The sequence below is a fragment of the Sarcophilus harrisii genome, chromosome 1, assembly GCF_902635505.1.
Source record: "Sarcophilus harrisii chromosome 1, mSarHar1.11, whole genome shotgun sequence".
Taxonomy (NCBI): domain Eukaryota; kingdom Metazoa; phylum Chordata; class Mammalia; order Dasyuromorphia; family Dasyuridae; genus Sarcophilus; species Sarcophilus harrisii.
This window is the reverse complement of record NC_045426.1, coordinates 606,476,529-606,495,583: the sequence shown is the minus strand read 5'-3', so window position 1 is coordinate 606,495,583 and position 19,055 is coordinate 606,476,529. Positions and strand designations below refer to the sequence as shown.

The 19,055-nt window shown below is 32.8% G+C and overlaps 1 protein-coding gene across 2 annotated transcripts in view; it reads right to left on the bottom strand.

Moving 5' to 3' along the window:
• COL14A1 (collagen type XIV alpha 1 chain) overlaps nt 1–19,055 on the bottom strand; it is a 249,753-nt gene that overhangs the window by 214,049 nt on the left and 16,649 nt on the right. For both annotated transcript variants that reach the window (XM_031947145.1, XM_031947146.1), the window contains exons 2-3: nt 16,195–16,320; nt 1,151–1,267 (exon numbers count right to left, since the gene is read on the bottom strand). In XM_031947145.1, the coding sequence (XP_031803005.1) occupies nt 1,151–1,267; nt 16,195–16,282 (205 nt within the window). In that variant the 5' untranslated portion in view covers nt 16,283–16,320. The remainder of the gene's footprint in view (nt 1–1,150; nt 1,268–16,194; nt 16,321–19,055) is intronic.

The following is a 19,055-nucleotide window of genomic DNA, read 5'->3' as shown; positions in this document are numbered from 1 at the left end:
CACAAAGAGTCAGACACCACCGAAATGACTGAATTTTTCATGATTATGTGACTGAGTTGGAAGGGAAAGATAGATTAGGACAACTAGTCACATTTTCTATATATTTGTTCTATCACAGTCTCAATCCACTGAATAAGAAAAGTTGCCCTCTTTATGTCCAACCAAGCATGTGATACCCTGACAGCATTCACCAAGTGTCAGAGTTGGAAATATTTCACTATTAGGGAGTAACAGCTAAAGGGAGAAACCAAGTCACATCAGGCTTATTATTCTCAAATAATCTACTGATACCACCTTTACTTCATTACTCTCTCTTCTCCACCCCACATATATGGTCCATCTACATATATACATACCCATATATATCTATGCATATGCATATACACAGATATACATGCACATGTACAAATAAACATATACACATTCTCTCTAATACACAATTCATCATTTTTATTTAACATTGTATTAGAATTCTTTACAAAGTATGATTCTATTATTAAATCTCAAAGAAAAAAATCCAATATACAAGTTCAATAAGTAAATAACTGCTACTAGTATACTACCATTACTAAAATTTCATTTGGATACAGGGATGGAAAATGTAACATTTGAGCTATTATTCAGCCTTAGTTTTATCAGAAAAAAATTTTTTTTGGTACTACTAGTCTTTTCTACTTAAAGTGAATTTTATATGCAATTTCTAATACCTAGAACAAAGAACATCCTTCTCTTCCACCTCCCACCTGGATACCACCCATCTCTCACCATCTTTGGGTTGGCAGCCAATCTGCCAGAGAGCTCAAGTGGTCCACAGGCCAGTTATGCAGGTGGTCTGTGAATATCATAACTGAACTGTGTGTTTCTCATTTCAGTGGGCCAAAAATTCATCCTGTCACACACTCTGCAGGCCAAGAGAATTCTCACTAGACTGGAAATCTGGTCCAAGAAGAATTATCAAAACATTGTCAACCATAATGGACCATAAAAGACTCTCTTTACTCTAGGGGAAACTACTTCCCTCACTGGGAAAAAAAAAAAGTTTTCAAACTTTGAGAAAAAATACTTGACTAATTTTAGGTAATATTTACAATTCCCTACATGAAATCATTTGCACATTCACTATAAAACTTAAATTTAAGATACTTTTTACCTGAATTTGGAGTTACAAGAAGTTTGTATCCACTAAATTTTCCTTTGGGAGCTTTCCATGAGATCTGTATACTGTCATGAGACAATATGGAATATCTTAATCTTGTTGGTGGAGCCACTGTAAAGGAAAACAAAATCTTTTAGAGAACATATTAGGATATATATATATATATATATATATATATATATATATATGTATGTATATATATATATATATAATTTTTCTTTTTATTGAAAAGGTAAAGCATAACTGACACTTTTACACACAGAGCATTTGACAGCACCCCAAAAATATGTGAGCTAAAGTATTAACTTTATTTGTTAGTTTGCCAAAGTAACATTAAACTTAGAGCTACATGATTTTCCCTGAAGACATACAATAAAAGGCAAACAGACAAATGAGTTAGAGGGCAGTGTCCTAACTTAATAAGCAAAGTAGATCAAGCCAAATCTTCTTTTGTTGACTTATGAGGATAGTTTTCTCTTGCTGGATTGACTCAAAAGATCTTATCATTACATTATGCTATATTTGAACCAATGAACATTTGCAGTAATTTTGCAATAATAAAACCATAGAAATCATTATTAGGGACATAAAAATATAGGGACTAGGTAAAGGGTACCATGCAGTTAAGATGTAACTATCCATAAATGGGGCCATAGTCTACAAATGATACAGTGATTATAGTCCCACTATGAATTACACTGAAAAGTTTCTGTTTTGCCCCAGTAAAATATATTTGTTTAATGATAGTCAGTATAGATAGGTGAAGTGAGATAGCCACCCACACTCTCTAGGGGCTTCAACACTACTCACTGGGTGTGTTAACACCTACTCACTCTTTAGATTGGTTCACTCATGCCAACTTGTCCTTGCCCTGGCAGGTCTAGATTCACAGAAATAGACCACCTATAAAGTTACACTTCTATTTTCTTAGTGTCCTGGGGTAACCTTGTTGATGGTAAATAGACTACCCCTACTCAACACTTCAGTTTTTGAGCTCTCACCAATGCATTTCTATTTATTCAATCAAATAGTAACTTACAATGTAAAGTACTCAAAAGATGTGTTGTATTTATAGAAGGAGCTACTCATATCATGACACATCTTAAACATTATTTAGCAATGAGGTAAAATAAATAGTGATAATATTATATATTCTTGTATATTAAAGTAAATACATAAATAGTAAAATATATACAACCTTCCCTATAAACTAGGGTCACACTTTCCTACTCAGACTGCTGTATAAGCTCATCAGATTGTTTATTTCTGGCCTAAACAAATTCAGACAGTTATTCCCTTATTGATCTCCTGAACTATCTAATCAGACTAGAGCTCACAGCAATACAGGTCAGATTAATCCTTTCTGTTAGGCAAGCAAACCTAGTCAGTTCACTAGCACATAAAATAACTTCTATCTTCTCTTCTGCTTGCTTTTCTTGAATCAGAGGTGGCAGCAGAAAGCAATAGACAAATGAGAAGTTCTACCTTTCCCTAGTTCTAGATAGTACCAAAGGGCAATAACTATCCATTTGTTCTTTGACCAGTTAGGAATCACTTAAGTCATGCCTTCTGTCAATTCATTGCTTCTAGCTGCCAATTCCAACTAAGCAGCTTTTCAGGCCCATTACTCCATCCTCCCTCCACTTTCAATTCTTCTCATAAGGTTTTTATTTCAGATGCAATTCTGTCTTAATGACTATTAACATAAAAGATTAAGAAATTCCCAAATTTTCCCAAAGAATTTGTTGGTCTTTTTATGAAAATAATTCACTCACAAAATGTTTATGAATTTTATCCTCTTTAGTCACAAATACATGATATATGTAATATAGTACTAAGTAATATATACATAAATTGAGGTACCACAGTCCCTTGAAGCTGTAAGTCTTCACATGGTTTAATATCTTGCTTTGTGTTCTTGAAATAGCTTCTTCTTCTCTTATTCCATTTTTAAATAAATAAATTTTCTCTACTTTAAAATATCAAATTATTCAACATCATTTTACATCACTTACAAGATAGTTTCAAACCTTCATATTTACTCCATAATTTATTTTCTTTCCAAATCTTCTTTCACATCTTGCATGAAATCTATTTATTTATACAGATATTTTGTAGTTTTTATTAACTTTTCTTTTCTAACTCATTTTGCATATCAGAAAGTTCATCATAATGGAAAATATATCTTGTATCCTTTTATAGTTACTAACTTTCTTTCCATGTGAAAAAAAAAAAACACTTTTCCTATTCCTTCCACCACTAAAATGTTCCATACATCAGAACATCAGCCTACAGGAACAGTACATCACATCCCGTGTGATATATGTTGGACATGAAAGGTAGGTTACCTAGTGAACAGAGAAGTGACTCAAGAATACTCAATGACCCTCTTCCTGATCAGGAACTCATTCTAGAATCAGTCCTAACACTTACATATTGTGTGACTTAAGGTGTATCATTTAATCTTTCAAATCTCTGGACAATGTAAAGCATTGTAAAGCTAATAAGTTATAGAACAAGTTGCAAGTTTGGATCTGTGCTGGTAGAGGAAGCACCTTCTTGGATGCTGATGCTCCTTTTGAAATTATAAATTCCCCCTTCCCCCCAAAAAAAGCACATTATGCTGAATATGCTTAGCTAACATGATCTGTACTTTAAAAAATATACAAATCATAAAGGTTTTCAAATACATATAAAAATAGTTATGCTCTATCACCTTTGATCTAGAATGATTTATCTTCTATAGAAAGATAGTAATTCAGGAATGAATCAGCTTGAAAATGTAATACCCTCTGACAGCTCTTGAAAAAAGGATAATTTCATATTACCTTGTCCAAACCACTAAATTTTAACATACTCATCTGCATGCTTTGGAATATGTACTGGCATTAAAGTTCTAGAATTTCCAGAGAAATTTAGGTAGGAGGACTAGCTCAATGCCTCTCAGTGTTGGGGGCGGGGGGGAGAGATTTTGGTAGAAATGTAAAAATGATGAGAATTTTTTCTCAATTGTCCAACCCTCCTTTCTCAGATTTAAACAAAAAAGAAAGTGGGGATAACGTTTTAAGCAGATAAACCAACAAGAAAACCATTAACATTGTGAGAAAGAACCCAGCATTGCAACCAGATGATGCCTTTCCTCTTACACAGAGCAACCACCAACCTTAGATCACCAAGCAGTAAATCAAATTCCCCCAATATATCAATGTTTGGTACACATCTACATATAATAGAATGTCATTATTATGCCAATACTCATACAGCAAGAACTTTTATTTATGTCATACTTAGGTCAAAAGAAGTTAATCAAATTTGATATTTGGACACATCCCAAACTATTGATAGTAAATCTCATCTTATCATTTTACTAGATTTTTTTTTTTTTTGTTATTCAGTTGTGTCCAACTCTTTATAACGCCACTGGAGTTTTCATGGCAAAGATACTGGAGTGGTTTGCCATTTCCTTCTCCAGTCCATTTTTCAGATGAGGAAACCAAGGTAAACAGGATTTAAATGACTTGTCCAAGGTGACAAATCACAAGTTTCTGAAGCCAGATTTGACCTCAGGAAAGGCAGTCTTCCTGATTGTAGGCCCAGCATTCTATCTGTTGGGTCATCCAGCTGCCCCTCCTAAATTGTAACCTATTTCAACCCACATTCACTTCTTATTTAAACTATGTCTCCTTGATCTATGTTTTCTTTCACAATATGACTTTTATGGAAATGCTTTGTATAACTTCATGTGTGCTCTCTTATTGGGGGTTGGGAATGGGGAGAAGGGAAAGAATCTGGAACTCAAAGTTTTAAAAACAAATATAAAAAAATTGTTTTAAATGTAACTGGAGGAAAATAAAAATAGTATGATCAGAAAAAAGTTTCCTCTATAGCATCCAGAACAGTATTCTATTTATAATATTAACTTAGTAAATCTTTGTTGTATTTGTAATGTTATTAAGTATATTAACAAGTACTTAATAACCTACTGGGTAAAAGAGAAGGCTATTAGTTTCAAGGTGTGCCTCTAACAAATATTTGTATAAAAATAGGCACTTCAACTTTTGAGAAGTTCTAGGCAACTTTCGAAGAGTTCCCATCTACATCAACTGAAGTTTCCACATTGACAGTTCACCATATTGAGGATATCACATTTGGACCAAAACCTAACAACAACAATACAAAATATATGGTCAACAACTTGAAGAGTGAATCCATTTTTGCAGGGCATTTTCTTTTTTGTTGAGGAAATGTTCATTTCTTGAAAGGGAAAAAAAAAACCTTCCTGAAGACAAATTGAGTTAGTGAGCTGATTACAATCATTGGTTAGAGTTCATTGAATAGTTTTTCAGGAATGTAAAAATGAATGGCCTATGGCAACACAGAGTCAATCAACCTGAAGGGTATTGAAGATGTTTTATGTTCCACTGACTTCATTAGTGTTAAAAAAAAAATGCCTTAAAATTTGCAAGGAAATTGTTTTTCTCCTTATTGATGAAATCAGTCAAGATTATAAGTTTTAAGATTGGAATTCTACACAGCAATTTGCACAGAAGAATGTATGTTTGTATCAATATTTATTTTTCTTTTTTTCTGTTATTTTATTAGTGTAGGGAACTACTAATGAAACTCCCTGTTTAAATGCAGATTAGAAACTCCTGTGCTTTCAGTACATATATCTAAGTGTTATGTATACATCAATATATGTAAATTATAAACATGTATGTTGTCTTATGTATGTTTGTATAGCATATTTTTCATCATTAGAATTCTGATGTTTTGTCACTATTTTCTAATCAAATAATATATAGACATTTCTATACATATATACACACATTCCTATACAAATTATTTATATTCCAATGTAAATTTTATTTGTATATATGTGTATGCTTTTAGTATTATTTTAGTTATATATCTAAGTGTATATATTATAGACATAAACTCTAAAAATATATGCATACATTAATATATGTAAAGTATAAACATGTATGTATGTTGTGTGTATAAATGTATTTTCATCATTGGAATTCTGATTTGATCATTGTATTTTCTATACAAATAATATATAGATAATATTTCTATGCATATATACATATTCCTATATAAATTATTCATATTCTTATATAAATTTTATTTACATGTGTATGTCTGTACATATATGTATGAGTATGTTTGTGTGTGTGTGTGCATAAATTAATACAGTAATTAATTACAGTAATTAGTACAATGAGAACTACTTATTTTTTATTTGGACTTGAGATGTCATTTGGAATTTCCAGTGTGGGAAAACTTCCACATAAAGATGGATAGCTCATATATAAATTATGGCCTTGAAAAGTTGCTCACAACACTGAGAGAATATGGAGCTTACACACTGTCACATAGCTAATATGTTTCAGAGATGGGACTTGAACCCAGCTTTTGCTGACTCTGAGGTTCATATTCTAATTCTTATTAGGATTACTAACATGAATTGCTTCATTTCCATTAGAATATAGGCCTGTTAGAGTCAGGTACGTGGGACAGTGAATAGAGCTCCAGTCCTGGAATGAGGAAGACCCATGTTCAAATTCAGCTTTAAACACTTACCAGCTGCATAAGCATTGGCAGGTCATTTAACCCCAATTATCTCCAAAAAATAATGTAATCTCCTTGAAAGCAGGGACTGTTAAAATAGCACAGTGCTATACTAAGTGCTTAATAAATGCCAATATTCTCTCAGATAAACACAAGTTCCTCTGACTAATTACTCTTTCTACCTATATACAAATGCAGATTGCAGGTTCTCAGTGAGCTAATACATATAGTCTTCATCACCCTATAGACAACCTTCCACTCTGTAGACAACTTCTTCATATTTAGCCAATCCCTGGGAGACAGACATTTACTATGGGGTCAAATTTCAAAAGATTTATAGTTTGTTAAAATCTATCAAATTTTGTAGTCTAATGACATAGTATTTGAGAACTCAAGTCTGCTCTACAGTATAAGATAGTATTAAAATAGGGCTTCAGGGAAAGAACAAAATAATGTATTGAATATTATAGCATTTGAGGAAAATACTACATAAACCTTAAAGGATGATATAAATTCTAATTATTGTTATTATTACTATTGTTAAATATATAAATTTAAATGAGAAGCAGTTTAGCTTAGGGAATGGAGACTTAACCTTAGTATTAGATTCAAGTCTCCTGTCTGACAGATACTAGCTGTGTGATCTTAAGAAAATCATAACCTCTAGGATAGTGATGTCAAACTCAAAAAGAAATGGGGGCTACTAAACTGCAAGCTATATATGGAATTAGAAAGTCACATGTTAACATTATCTATGTTCTATTGTATTTTTATTAATTTTGTTTTAAAATTTCTCCATCACATTTTAATCTGTGTAGGCCATATGTTTGACACCTTTGCTCCAGGAAACTCTTTAGGAATATATATAATAAAGAAAATGTTGGCTTGTGTTGGTGAAGAAAGTTTTCTCACCTGAGAACTCTCTGTTTCAATGAAATAGTCCAATTTCAATCCTATATGAATATTAAAACTCATATATATAATATATTTCAAAGCACATAATTATATACAAAGTATGAATTTCCCTTTGACTTTTGTCATGGGAACAGAGGAAAAGGTTAAAAAAAAGGAAATGTATAGATGATCACAGTTTTTTCTGTATCATGTCTTTAAAAATCAGACTTTCTTGCAGATGCTAATGGGACCTGTGCCAGAAAAGAGGCCACAATACTGACAAATAGTCTGTTAATCAGTGAAAAAATAATTACTCTTATTTCATGGAACAAAAATTCACGTAATAGTAGTCACGTGATGGTGTCTCTTGTGAATACAAAGAAGCTGCTCTGAATACCTGTACTTGGCTTTCTAAAGGCGTCACAAATACTTGCATTGACTTGACTCAAATGCTAAGCAGTGTCTGTGCAAATCCTAATTTTCCCCTTTAAAGAAGAAAAAAGAATGTAAAATATGCCTTCTGACATGTCCAAGAAAAAGAACAAGAAAATACCTTCTAACCTAGTATGATGGAATCAAACTCCCACTTTAGGATTCCGGCCAAATTACACTCTTCAGAATATATTAACTTCATTCCTGAGGGAAATTTGGGAGAAAGGCCAAGGAAGACTCACTCTTTCATTATCCTCTTGATAGTGACAGAGGTAGGCTTGTTGCTCACAGAAATTAATATTTATTTAGAAAATAAATCTCCATCTTCTCTGTCCCAAAGATCTTTAATGAGAAAATACTTAAAAGAAGCATAATTAAATAGGAGAGGAAATTTCTGGAAATCAGTCTTTTAAATACCCCATTCTATACAAGAATAGGGAAGTGCTATTTCATCTTTTACTTCACCATCAGAACTTCATTATGAAGGTTGGGCAATTTTAATTTTTTTAAAATTGCTATCACCTTTAGCAAGAGATATGTTTATAAAACAAATAACAATCCCGAGTTGGAGGTCTGATCTAGGTTTACATCAGAATCTCATGAATTTCTTAAATTATTCTTTTGTAATGGCATTACTGCCATTAATGGCATTAGTGCCACTAGTGGTATGATGGTATGAGTTTTTAATGAGACCTGATGGTATGAGTTTATGATTTTAAGTCTATCACTCTGATGGTTACTTAATTATGTCTGACTCTTCACACAATTTCTTGGTAGAGATACTGGACTTGTTTGACATTTCCTTCTCCAGTTTATTTTATAGATGAGGGTACATTATTCTGGGTAGCCCTGGGTCACTGTCTCCCATGTCATAGAATCAATTTGAAAGTTCTTAAAAAAGACCTTGAAAGTGTCCTTGTATCGCTTTTTTCAACTAACTTGTGAGTACTTGTCCTGTGTGAGTTCTCCATAAAACAATCTTTTTGGCAAGTGTACATTTGCCATTCAAATGATGTGGCCAATGCAATGGAGTTGTGCTCTCTGCAGTAGAGTTGGAATGCTTGGAAATTTAATTCAAGAAAATACCTCAGTATCTGACATCTTATCCTGCCAGGGTATCTTCAGAATTTTCCTAAGGCAATTCCAATGAAAGCAATTCAAGTTCCTGATATGGCACTGCTGTGTTCTATGCTATACTGCTGTGATCAATAAGAAATGATGAACAGGCTAATTTCAGAAAAGCCTGGAAAGACTTAAAGGAACTGATGATGGGTGAAGTAAGCAGAAACAGGAGAACATTGTGCACAGTAACCACAAGATTATGTGATGATCAACTAACATAGCTCTTCTTAGCAATGCAGTGATCCAAGACAATTACAGTAGGCTTAAGATGAAAATGCCATCCACATTCAGAGAAACAACTTTGGAATCTCAATATGGATCAAAGCATACTATTTTCACATTTTTTAAATTTGATTTTTCTTTCTCATAAGCTTTCCCTTTTGTTCTGATTTTTCTTTCAAATATGACTAATATAAAAATGTATTTTAAATGATTGAACATGTCTAATCTATATCAGATTATATGCTGTTTTGGGGAGGAAGAAGGAAAGGGGGAAAGGAGAAAAAAGTTAGAACTTAATATCTTACAAAAATAAATTTTGAAGATTATCTTTACATGTAATTGAAAAAGTAAAAAGGTATTGAGATGAAAAATACAGTGGATAAGAAAAGAATGACTTTGAAAAAATAAGTTATTTTGGCTACTATAAACACCCAAATTATTCACAAAGGACATATGAAGCAAGACACAATCTGCATGCAGAGAGAAAAACTGATAAATAGAAGTATGTATGGAATAATTTTACATATATTCCTATCTGTGTCTAATGGTCGCTGTCTCTAAAGTGGGAGTGAAAGGAAGAAGAAAAAAAGAAAAGACATTTACATCATAATTTTGTTAAATATTCAAAAGGAATAACAAGTTGTACATAATAGATTTTTATATAATCATCTTTTTCATTATGTTATGTTGTGGAAATGCTTGTTTTATTCTGCAAATTAAAAATAAAACAAATATATTTTTAGAAAGAAAGAAAGAAGCTGGGGAAAGTAAAAAGTAAAGAAAAGAGAGAATTCCTGGCATGGTGAAGTCAATGCAAGCACATGAGGTGAGAAATATAGCAACATATTCAAAGAACAGCAATTTTGCCAATGTAGTTGGATTAGAGAGTGTGTGAGGAGGATTAACATTAACATGGAGAGGGAAAAAGAAATCAAATTGTGAAGAGTTTTAAGTGCCAAAGAACTTTATGGACAGCTTATAGAAGTAAAAAGGAGACATTAGATTAGCATTTATTGATTGGGGGTGAGGATGACAGGGGCACCAATGATAGAAGTCTCAAAGACATAGTGTTCAATTCAAAGGAAAAACTTGTTTTCCAACTATTTAGCATTTTATTTTCCCCCAGTTATATGTGAAACCAATTTTAAACATTCATTTTTTTAGAATTTTGACTTCCAGATATTCTCCCTTTCTTCCTCCCCCACATTGAGAAGCTAATCAATTCAAGTTATATTTGTGCAGTCATGTAAAACATTTCCATAATAGTCATTTTGTGAAAGAAAGCATAGACCAAAAACAAAATACCCCAAGAAAAACAAAGAAAGTTTTAAAAAATATGCTTCTATCTGTATTCAGACATATCTGTTCTTTCTCTGGGAATGGATAGATAGCATGGTTCATAAGTCCTTCAGTTATGTTGGATCATTATATTGTTGAGAATAGCTAAGTTGTTCATAGCTGATCGTCTTACAATATTGCTTTTACTTTGTGTATAGTACTTTTAACTTTGTATCAGCTCATGAAAGTCTTTTCTGAGAGCATTTTGCTCATCATTTCATATAGCCCAATTGTATTCCATTATAAGCCATAGTTTGTTCAGCCATTCCCCAACTGATGAAAAGAGCTGCTATAATTTTTTAACATAGAGGTGCTTTTCCTGTGTGTGTGTGTGTGTGTGTGTGTGTGTGTGTGTGTGTATAGAGAGAGAGACAGAAACAGATAGACTGACAGACAGACAGACCTAGTAGTTACATTGAATGGTTTTATAGCTTTTTGATTATAGTTTTAAATTGCTCTACAGAATGGTTGAATCAGTGTATTAATATCTCACTTTTCCCACATCCCTTCTAACATTTGTCATTTTCCTTTTATGTTCTACAAGCCAATCTAATAGTATGTTTTAGAATTGTTTTAATTTGTATTTTTCCAATCAATAGTGAGTTAGAGCATTTTTCATATATTGGTAGATAGCTTTGATTACTTCATCTGCTCATACCTTTGAATCATTTATTCATTAGGAAATGGCCAGAGGAAAAACTTTTAAACAACTAGAATTATTTACAAATTAAGTGAGTTCACTTGGGAGAAAAGGATCTCTTCATACTTGATATGTTCAAGTAGAGATCTGAAAACCCCATTTTGAGGATGAAAGGATGACTTTCAAATAGGGTTACAAAGAGTCAGACATAATTGAAATGGCTGAATGACAACAAATGGAAAAAATGCCTCTCAAATATTGGCTATAATCTTTGATATCCCTTTTCAGTTTCTTAGATTCTATGCTATTCCTCTACTAAAATAATTTACAAATAAGAACAACTAAGTTGAGATAAACATGTTATGTATGGAGCATGCTGGGAGCTTAAATGTATTTCTCAGAAGTAATAGTACGTATTGAATGAGTACTCAAATATTACAAAGATGATAGAATATTAAAAAGGAAAATATTACCCACTGCACATCTTGAACAGAATCTTAGAGTTGGAAGGACTCTTAGAAATCATGTATCTATTCCAACTTCCTACCCTAAATCAGAATTTTCTATAACCATCATTGGCATATGATTGCCCAACCTCTCTGCTTGAATACTCCTAGGACAGGAAACTCACTACATTCCAAAAGAAGACATTTTATTTTTGGACTCTTCTAATTATTAGAAAATTGTTCTTAAATTGAACTAAAATCTATCTCTCTGGCACTTCCACATATTTCTTAGTTTTGTTCTCTGAAACTCTAGTGAATTAGTCTAATAACTCTCCAAAGTGATAATATTCTTCAAATAATTGAAGAAAACTGTTGTAATGTCTTTTTTCTCCTTGTCTAAATATGAATTTGAATCCTTTAAAGTCATTTATAAAGTTCTCCACACATTCATCTCTAAGTCAAGATTTCCAAAGTTCTTATAGGACATGATTTTGTGTTCCCTTCTTCTCTAGGCATGGCCAAGTTTCCCACTACCTCTCAAAATTTGATTGACACAATCAGTATAGGGATGGATATAAAGATAGTAATTGAGATATTTGTGGTACTAACTCTAACTTTAGTTTCAAGTAGAAGATAACCTGAATTCAAAAGATGGATTTAATTTGACAATTTTTTCCCTCCAGGAATTTCTTCTTGTAATGGTCTAAGCTAAACAAGTCTGGAAGCAAAAAACAGATTGATGGGGAAAAGCTTTGCCATCTTTGTATCATAATTCATTACATAATCACAACATCATATCTAGCACGAATCCAGAGCCCCCCAGTACCAGCACAATGAATGACTTGCCTTGAGTGATGTTAGAAATATGTAAGAGCAACTGAGGTACCTGGACCACTGAAGTTGCCTCTCTCTACATAGAAAAAGTATCTTCCAGGGGATTATGCTGGACAATACATGTTGAGTTTTAAAATGGAAAATTAACTTATTTTAAAATTAAATGTTATTAACGCCTCTTGTTTTTGCAACATGGTTGTTTCTAAATATCATCCAATTTTCTAGCTCAATGAACCACCTTCATAATAAAGAAAAAGGATTAAAAGCAGAATCTCTTAATGTAGCGACCTAGTGTACTGATATTTGCAACATTCTGCCCTTGTGGCCTTCTTCTTCCCTACTGAAAGAAGATGAATGACTGCTTCCTCATCTCTTCTACAGGGTCAATTGACTGTTATGGAAATCAGTCATTTTAAAAAGAATGAACATTATGCATATAAATAAAAATAGCATTTCAATCTTAATGAGAGTTTTTCATTTTTTATATTACATATTTATATTTTATATTTTCTTTAGACTGATGTCAGAAGACTTGGGTTCAAATCCCAGCTTTAGTAATTCCTAAATGTATAACCAAATATAATTCCTTTTCTCACAACCTATTTTCTCATTTCTAAAATGGGGCAATATTTACACTATCCACCTTATAGGATTGTTAACAAGAAAGCATTTTATAAATCATGAATTGTTATGAAAATGTGAGCTATTTAGATGACAATCCAAGAAAATATTGCCTTCAGTTTGGAGGGAAAATGGAGTCACAGAAGGATTCAATTATAGTATTTAGTGTTTATATAGTAATTTGACTTTAAGGCTTATCTCATTTTATCTCACAACAATGCTGGAGTACGGTCCTATTGTAATCCCCATTTTAAAGATGAAGAAACTGAGGCAGAGATTAAATAGTTTGCTCAGTGTTTCAAAGCTGGTGTCTGAGATTGGATTTTTTCTCAGGTTTTCCTGACTCCAGGTATGGTCTTTTTATTCATGATGCTACCTAATTATAGTCTTGTTCTTTTGCTTGTTAGCTGCTCAACCATAGGAAAAATGCTTTATTTCTCTGTGCCTCAATCCTCACCTATAAAATAAGAAGGTTAAATTAAATGATCCAAAAGGTACTTTTAGCTCTGACTTTCATCAGTGAGCATGTATTAAGTGTCTTTGAAAGGAATGATACCTTATTTATGTGGCCTAGGCTGATCCTTTGGCATATAATAAAGCCCATCCCAAAAGGATTCTATCATATGGAAGACATTAGTTTGCAATTGGCTAGTTAGCCCATAAGAACTTTCTAATAAGCCTGTCATTCACAGATCACAGATTTAAAGCTAAAAAGATGAAGAAATTGAGATCTAAAGTTGAGAGTGATTTAGCCAATGTCACACAAAGACATTAGATCCCATGCAGGTTATCTTAGTCTAAATCCAAAGTTCTTTCCACTATTCCATGCTACCACCATTTTACCAAGACGTATGTAGGTTGAAAAATGATCTTTATCCCTTCTTCAAAATCAACACTACATAACTACGTTATTTTTTTAAAATTTTGGTTAACATTTCCTTTATCCAGCCAGCATATATATAGTTGTTGGCAAGTTGTTTTCTCCAATAGAATAAGAGTTCCTTAAGAGTAGGGACTGTGCTTTTGCTTTGCTTTTTTTTTTTCCTGACCTCAAAACCCCAGAGGTGACTGTTCTGATTTCTGATGGCTTGTGGCATTTGCACACTCAATTATTCAATAGGCATTTATGTGTTTACTATGTGCCTGGCACTATGTTAAGGACTGCTTGGCCTTTGTTCTTGAAGAGGACCAAAATAACATCACTATGTTGGAGTGAAAGTACAATGTGTTTGACTCCAATTGATGAGACCAATATGAGCTCAGAATGCTCTACCACAGATCAGACACAAATAGTCCTATGAACATTTTGGGTGAAAATGTCTCTAAATTTGTGCATATCATTTTTCCTTTGAGCTACTGGAATTCTGCTTTGATCATATAGCACAACACCTTTTCTGATGCAGACATGCCATTCTGGGTGGTCCTTTGCCAGCATCTACCATGTCATGTAATCAAAACCAAAGTTCTTCAGAGAGAATGTGACTGGAACAATACTAAGGACTAGGGATACAAAGAAAGACAAAAACAGTCCCTGCCTGCAGGGGATGACATTCTAATAGGAGAGACCATATATAACTAGGTACATATAAGACAGATGAAGAATGAATGAAATGTATCCATTATACCTGGAAATGTTAAAGAGAACATTTTGCTCTGGAGTCCTTTGGTCCTGAAAGCAAACTGTGAAGTTCATTCAGTTGTCCTGTGAATCACCATGACTAAACTAAGCTAGTTTAAATATGTAAAGGAACCATAACTAAAGGAACTTCAAATATAGTATAAATATAATATGATATATTATTCTATTAATTAATGTATTACTAATTATCATTTTTATTTTTATATATAACAAATAATATATCTTAATAATGCAATGATAATAATAAATAATATAATAGCATCTAATAATAACTGGTCATTTTTTATATGGTGTTTCAAAGGTTCCATAGAACTTTTACATGTATTACCTCACCTGATTCCTATGGAGTTGCTATAAAATATAATCATATTTATTTTTCAGTTGAAGAAAATGAGGCTCTGAAACACTGACTCAGGTTCACAAAAGTGGTAACTGAAGTAATTTGTATTCAGTTCTCCTGACTTGAACTTCAATCTTCTATCTACATCTACTAATTTTAAGGAGGAAGGGGAGAAGGGAATAGTTAGACTCTGAAGTTTCTATTGTAGAACATGGACAAGTTACTCAATAACTTCTAGCCACCTGGATCAGAAGCAATCAAAGTGCTAGCAATTATCCTTTCCCCTTTACCAAAGCTAAAGCTCAGCTTGATGGCTTTGGAGAAATCCCAAGCTCTTCCATGATTTTCAATCTGATTTTTTAGGCTAACTTTATAGCCATCTGTCTCACACATTTTATATCCTAGACAAACAAGACTACTGATGATTGCCTAATTTTGTCAGTCCTCTCTCACCTCCATGTATTCAAGCAGAGTTTCTTTCATACCTGGAACACACTCATGTTTTTAGCAGCAACTTCAAGTTTAAAATCTCACCACTAATCCAAAGCAGCTCAGCAAAATGTAACTACTGTTTCATTTACACATTAACTAGTGTAACTGGTTATACATTGTGTTACTTACTAGTTACATACTATAAAACAGTTTACACATTAACTAATAACTAGCAACATTAGTTTTATTAGTTGCCTTCCTTTTTGGCTTGGGTTGCATTCACTACAAAGGCAGTTTATATGTAAAAAGCTGTTTTACCCAGTTCCCATTGATGAATAGGACATATTTCAATTGTGCGAATGACATCCAAGAAGAAACAGCTGATGCTTAATACAGATAAACAGAGTTTGGCAAATAAAACAGTAGGACAAGCATGGGTAGGTATATGATTGGAGGAGGTAGAATTCAGTTGACAATAAGAAATATAATAAAAATTTCAATTACCTTGACCTTCAACATAGCTGGAAAAATCAACAAGTACCCCCAAAGCTGGAAGCAAACAAAACCAGATCTTGCATTGAAAAGTCTTCATCTTGTTTCCTGCTTTTTACATTAGGTGTCTCAGCAAACCTAGAAACATAGAGCCCAGAAGCACTTCAGACAACTTAACATATATTATTGACTTCAAGCCATACTGAACAAGTCAAATGATCCCACAGTGCCCCTGAAAAAAAATACCAGTGATCACTGGCATCTCCTTAATATTTTGCAACAGACAAAATGCCTCAAAAACGTTATTTCATTAGAACTCTCATCAAGGCTCATTTCAAGGGCTACCTCCAGGATGTCCTTCCTGGTTTTCAGTTGTTATAAACCACCAATGGAATCACTTTGGATTTAATTCATGAGTATTTTGCATTTACTGACCTGTGTATATGCTGAATACTCCTGTAGAGTATAAATTTCTTGGAAATAGAGATAATTTTGTTTTTGACTTAGTATTCGCAGTACTCAGCACATAGTAGGTTCTTAATAAATTTATGTTTTATTGAATTGAGCCTCAGACAACCCCATGAGATAGACATTATAAGTATTATCTCCATTTTAGAGATGAGGAAACTGAAGTTCAGAGAGGAAGAAAACCATTCTGGTCATGGTCACATACCCTTTAAGTATAAGAAATAAGAGTAAAATCCAGGTCTTGCTTAATTCCAAAGCCATTATTCTACTCTACATGCCACTTCACCTGTTATCTTATACTAAATGTAAACTTGATCAAAGGTAGAACATATATATAGATACTGTGTAAGATGTGAGAGATTTCAGGTCATGGGAGGAGAATTATAGTAATCACTTATTTCATGTAGAAATAAAAGATAGAATCCTCGAATCTGGGGGAATAAACAGAATCCCATGGATCATTTATTCTAACTCATGCTTAAATAGAAATCCATTCTACAATACATTCTATAGCAGGTAAGCATCTGTACATTTCTATGAACTTCTATGAAATTTCTCTTCTCCAGAATAAATATCTCCAGTTTCTTCAAATCATATCATATGTTGTGATTTTTAATTCCTTCAGCATCTACTTTGTACATTCTCTTGCTTAGAAAATATTGCCTTAACGTAGCATTCTCACTTTTTTTGTTATTCTTTGTATTTTGTTTTCTTATTCATCTTCTTTCCTTTTTGATCTTATCTTTCTTATGCAGCAAGGTAATTGTACAAATATGTATACATATATTGGGTTAAAAACATATTTTAGCATGCATAACATATATTGGATTACTTGCCATGTAGGGGAGGGAGTGAGGGGAAGGAGGGGAAAATTTGGAACACAAGGCTATGCAATGATCAATGTTGAAAAATTATCCATGCATATGTTTTGAAAATAAAAATATTTAATAATAATTTTAAAAAGAAAAAGGAAAGCAAGTTATACATAACAGAGTTGCACTGTCATGTACAATCATCTTTGTAAATATATGTTATAGAAATGTTTTAATCTATAAATTTAAAATAAAGAAATTTTTTAAAAAGAAAAAAAAGAAAATATTGCCTGTATTTCTACCAGAAAAAAATACATAATATTCCCCCATTTAGCAACTTTTTTGAAATTGGGACTGGAATATCCACTTCATATAGCTGAAGATTATTATCAAACCAGATCTCAGCCTTCTCTTCTCCAGACTGAACAATTCTCAAATATCTTATTGTCTAAAAGTTTGTAGCTTGATTCTAAAGTTTCTCCAGATTTTGCTATTTTCATTTATGAGTAACTGATTTTAAAAAATAACATAAAAGCATGTGTGTTTAGTACTTACTTAAAAGGCAAGAATAAAACTTTGTTAGAGTTTATTTTGAAGGAGAACTCCCAAAGCTCAGCAAATATGTCTGTAATCTCTCACGTTTCAGGGAATAAATGAGGTAATAAGAGATGGGTAGTCATAACAGGGCTTATATAGCTAAGACTTCAGCAACCCCAGTTACACTAAGGTACCCAGGAAAGAAACAGGTGCTATAGAGTACATAGAAAGGATATTTATAGAATCATGGATAAGAAAGAAATCCCTTTTAAAAATAAATAGGTAAATTGGTTGGAAGTCCAAAAATTCAACTTTGTAAGCCCTGCCTGCTAGTAAAGAAAAAAAAAGTGACCTGAAAGAACAGTAAAATCCTTTCTGAAGTTCTTGTGTTTATTGATTGATTGACTGATTGATTTTACCCACTAATTCTCTCTTGGTCAAGGCCAACTTTCTGAGTCTGCTGACTTGACTATCTACATCCCATCAGAAAGGTATAAATATAAGGCCTCTCCACTCATAAATCACTACCCACTTTGGTCAGTCACCAAGCTTCAAATTCTCACTTAGTAGAGGCTCATCCCCTTGGATTAATGCCTTGACTCCTTTTACACATTAAATCATTGTCAGTTACTCATCCTTTGGCATACCTTAGTTAATCAGAGATTAGTAAACTTGAAGGGTGGTGTAATGAAAATCAAACTAGCTTTGTAGTCATAAAAATCATAGATACACACTTTGGATGGACCATGGAGATTATCTAATCTAGACATTATTAATCTGGGATCCAAGAATTTGTTTTATTTTTCATTTTTATAACTACTTCAGCATAATTCATTTCCTTTGTAATCCTTTGTATTTCGTGTCAAGCATTTAACATTATTCTGATAAGGGGTCCACAAGTTTCACCAGACTGTCAAAGAAAAGCAAGATACAAACAAGATTCAGAACACTTGTTCCAGTTCATCTCCTCTCCTTTGAGAGATGAGGAAATTTGGCCCCAAAGAGTGATTGGCACTGGTTCACCTAGGTAGCAAGTATCAAACTTCTTTAGATTTT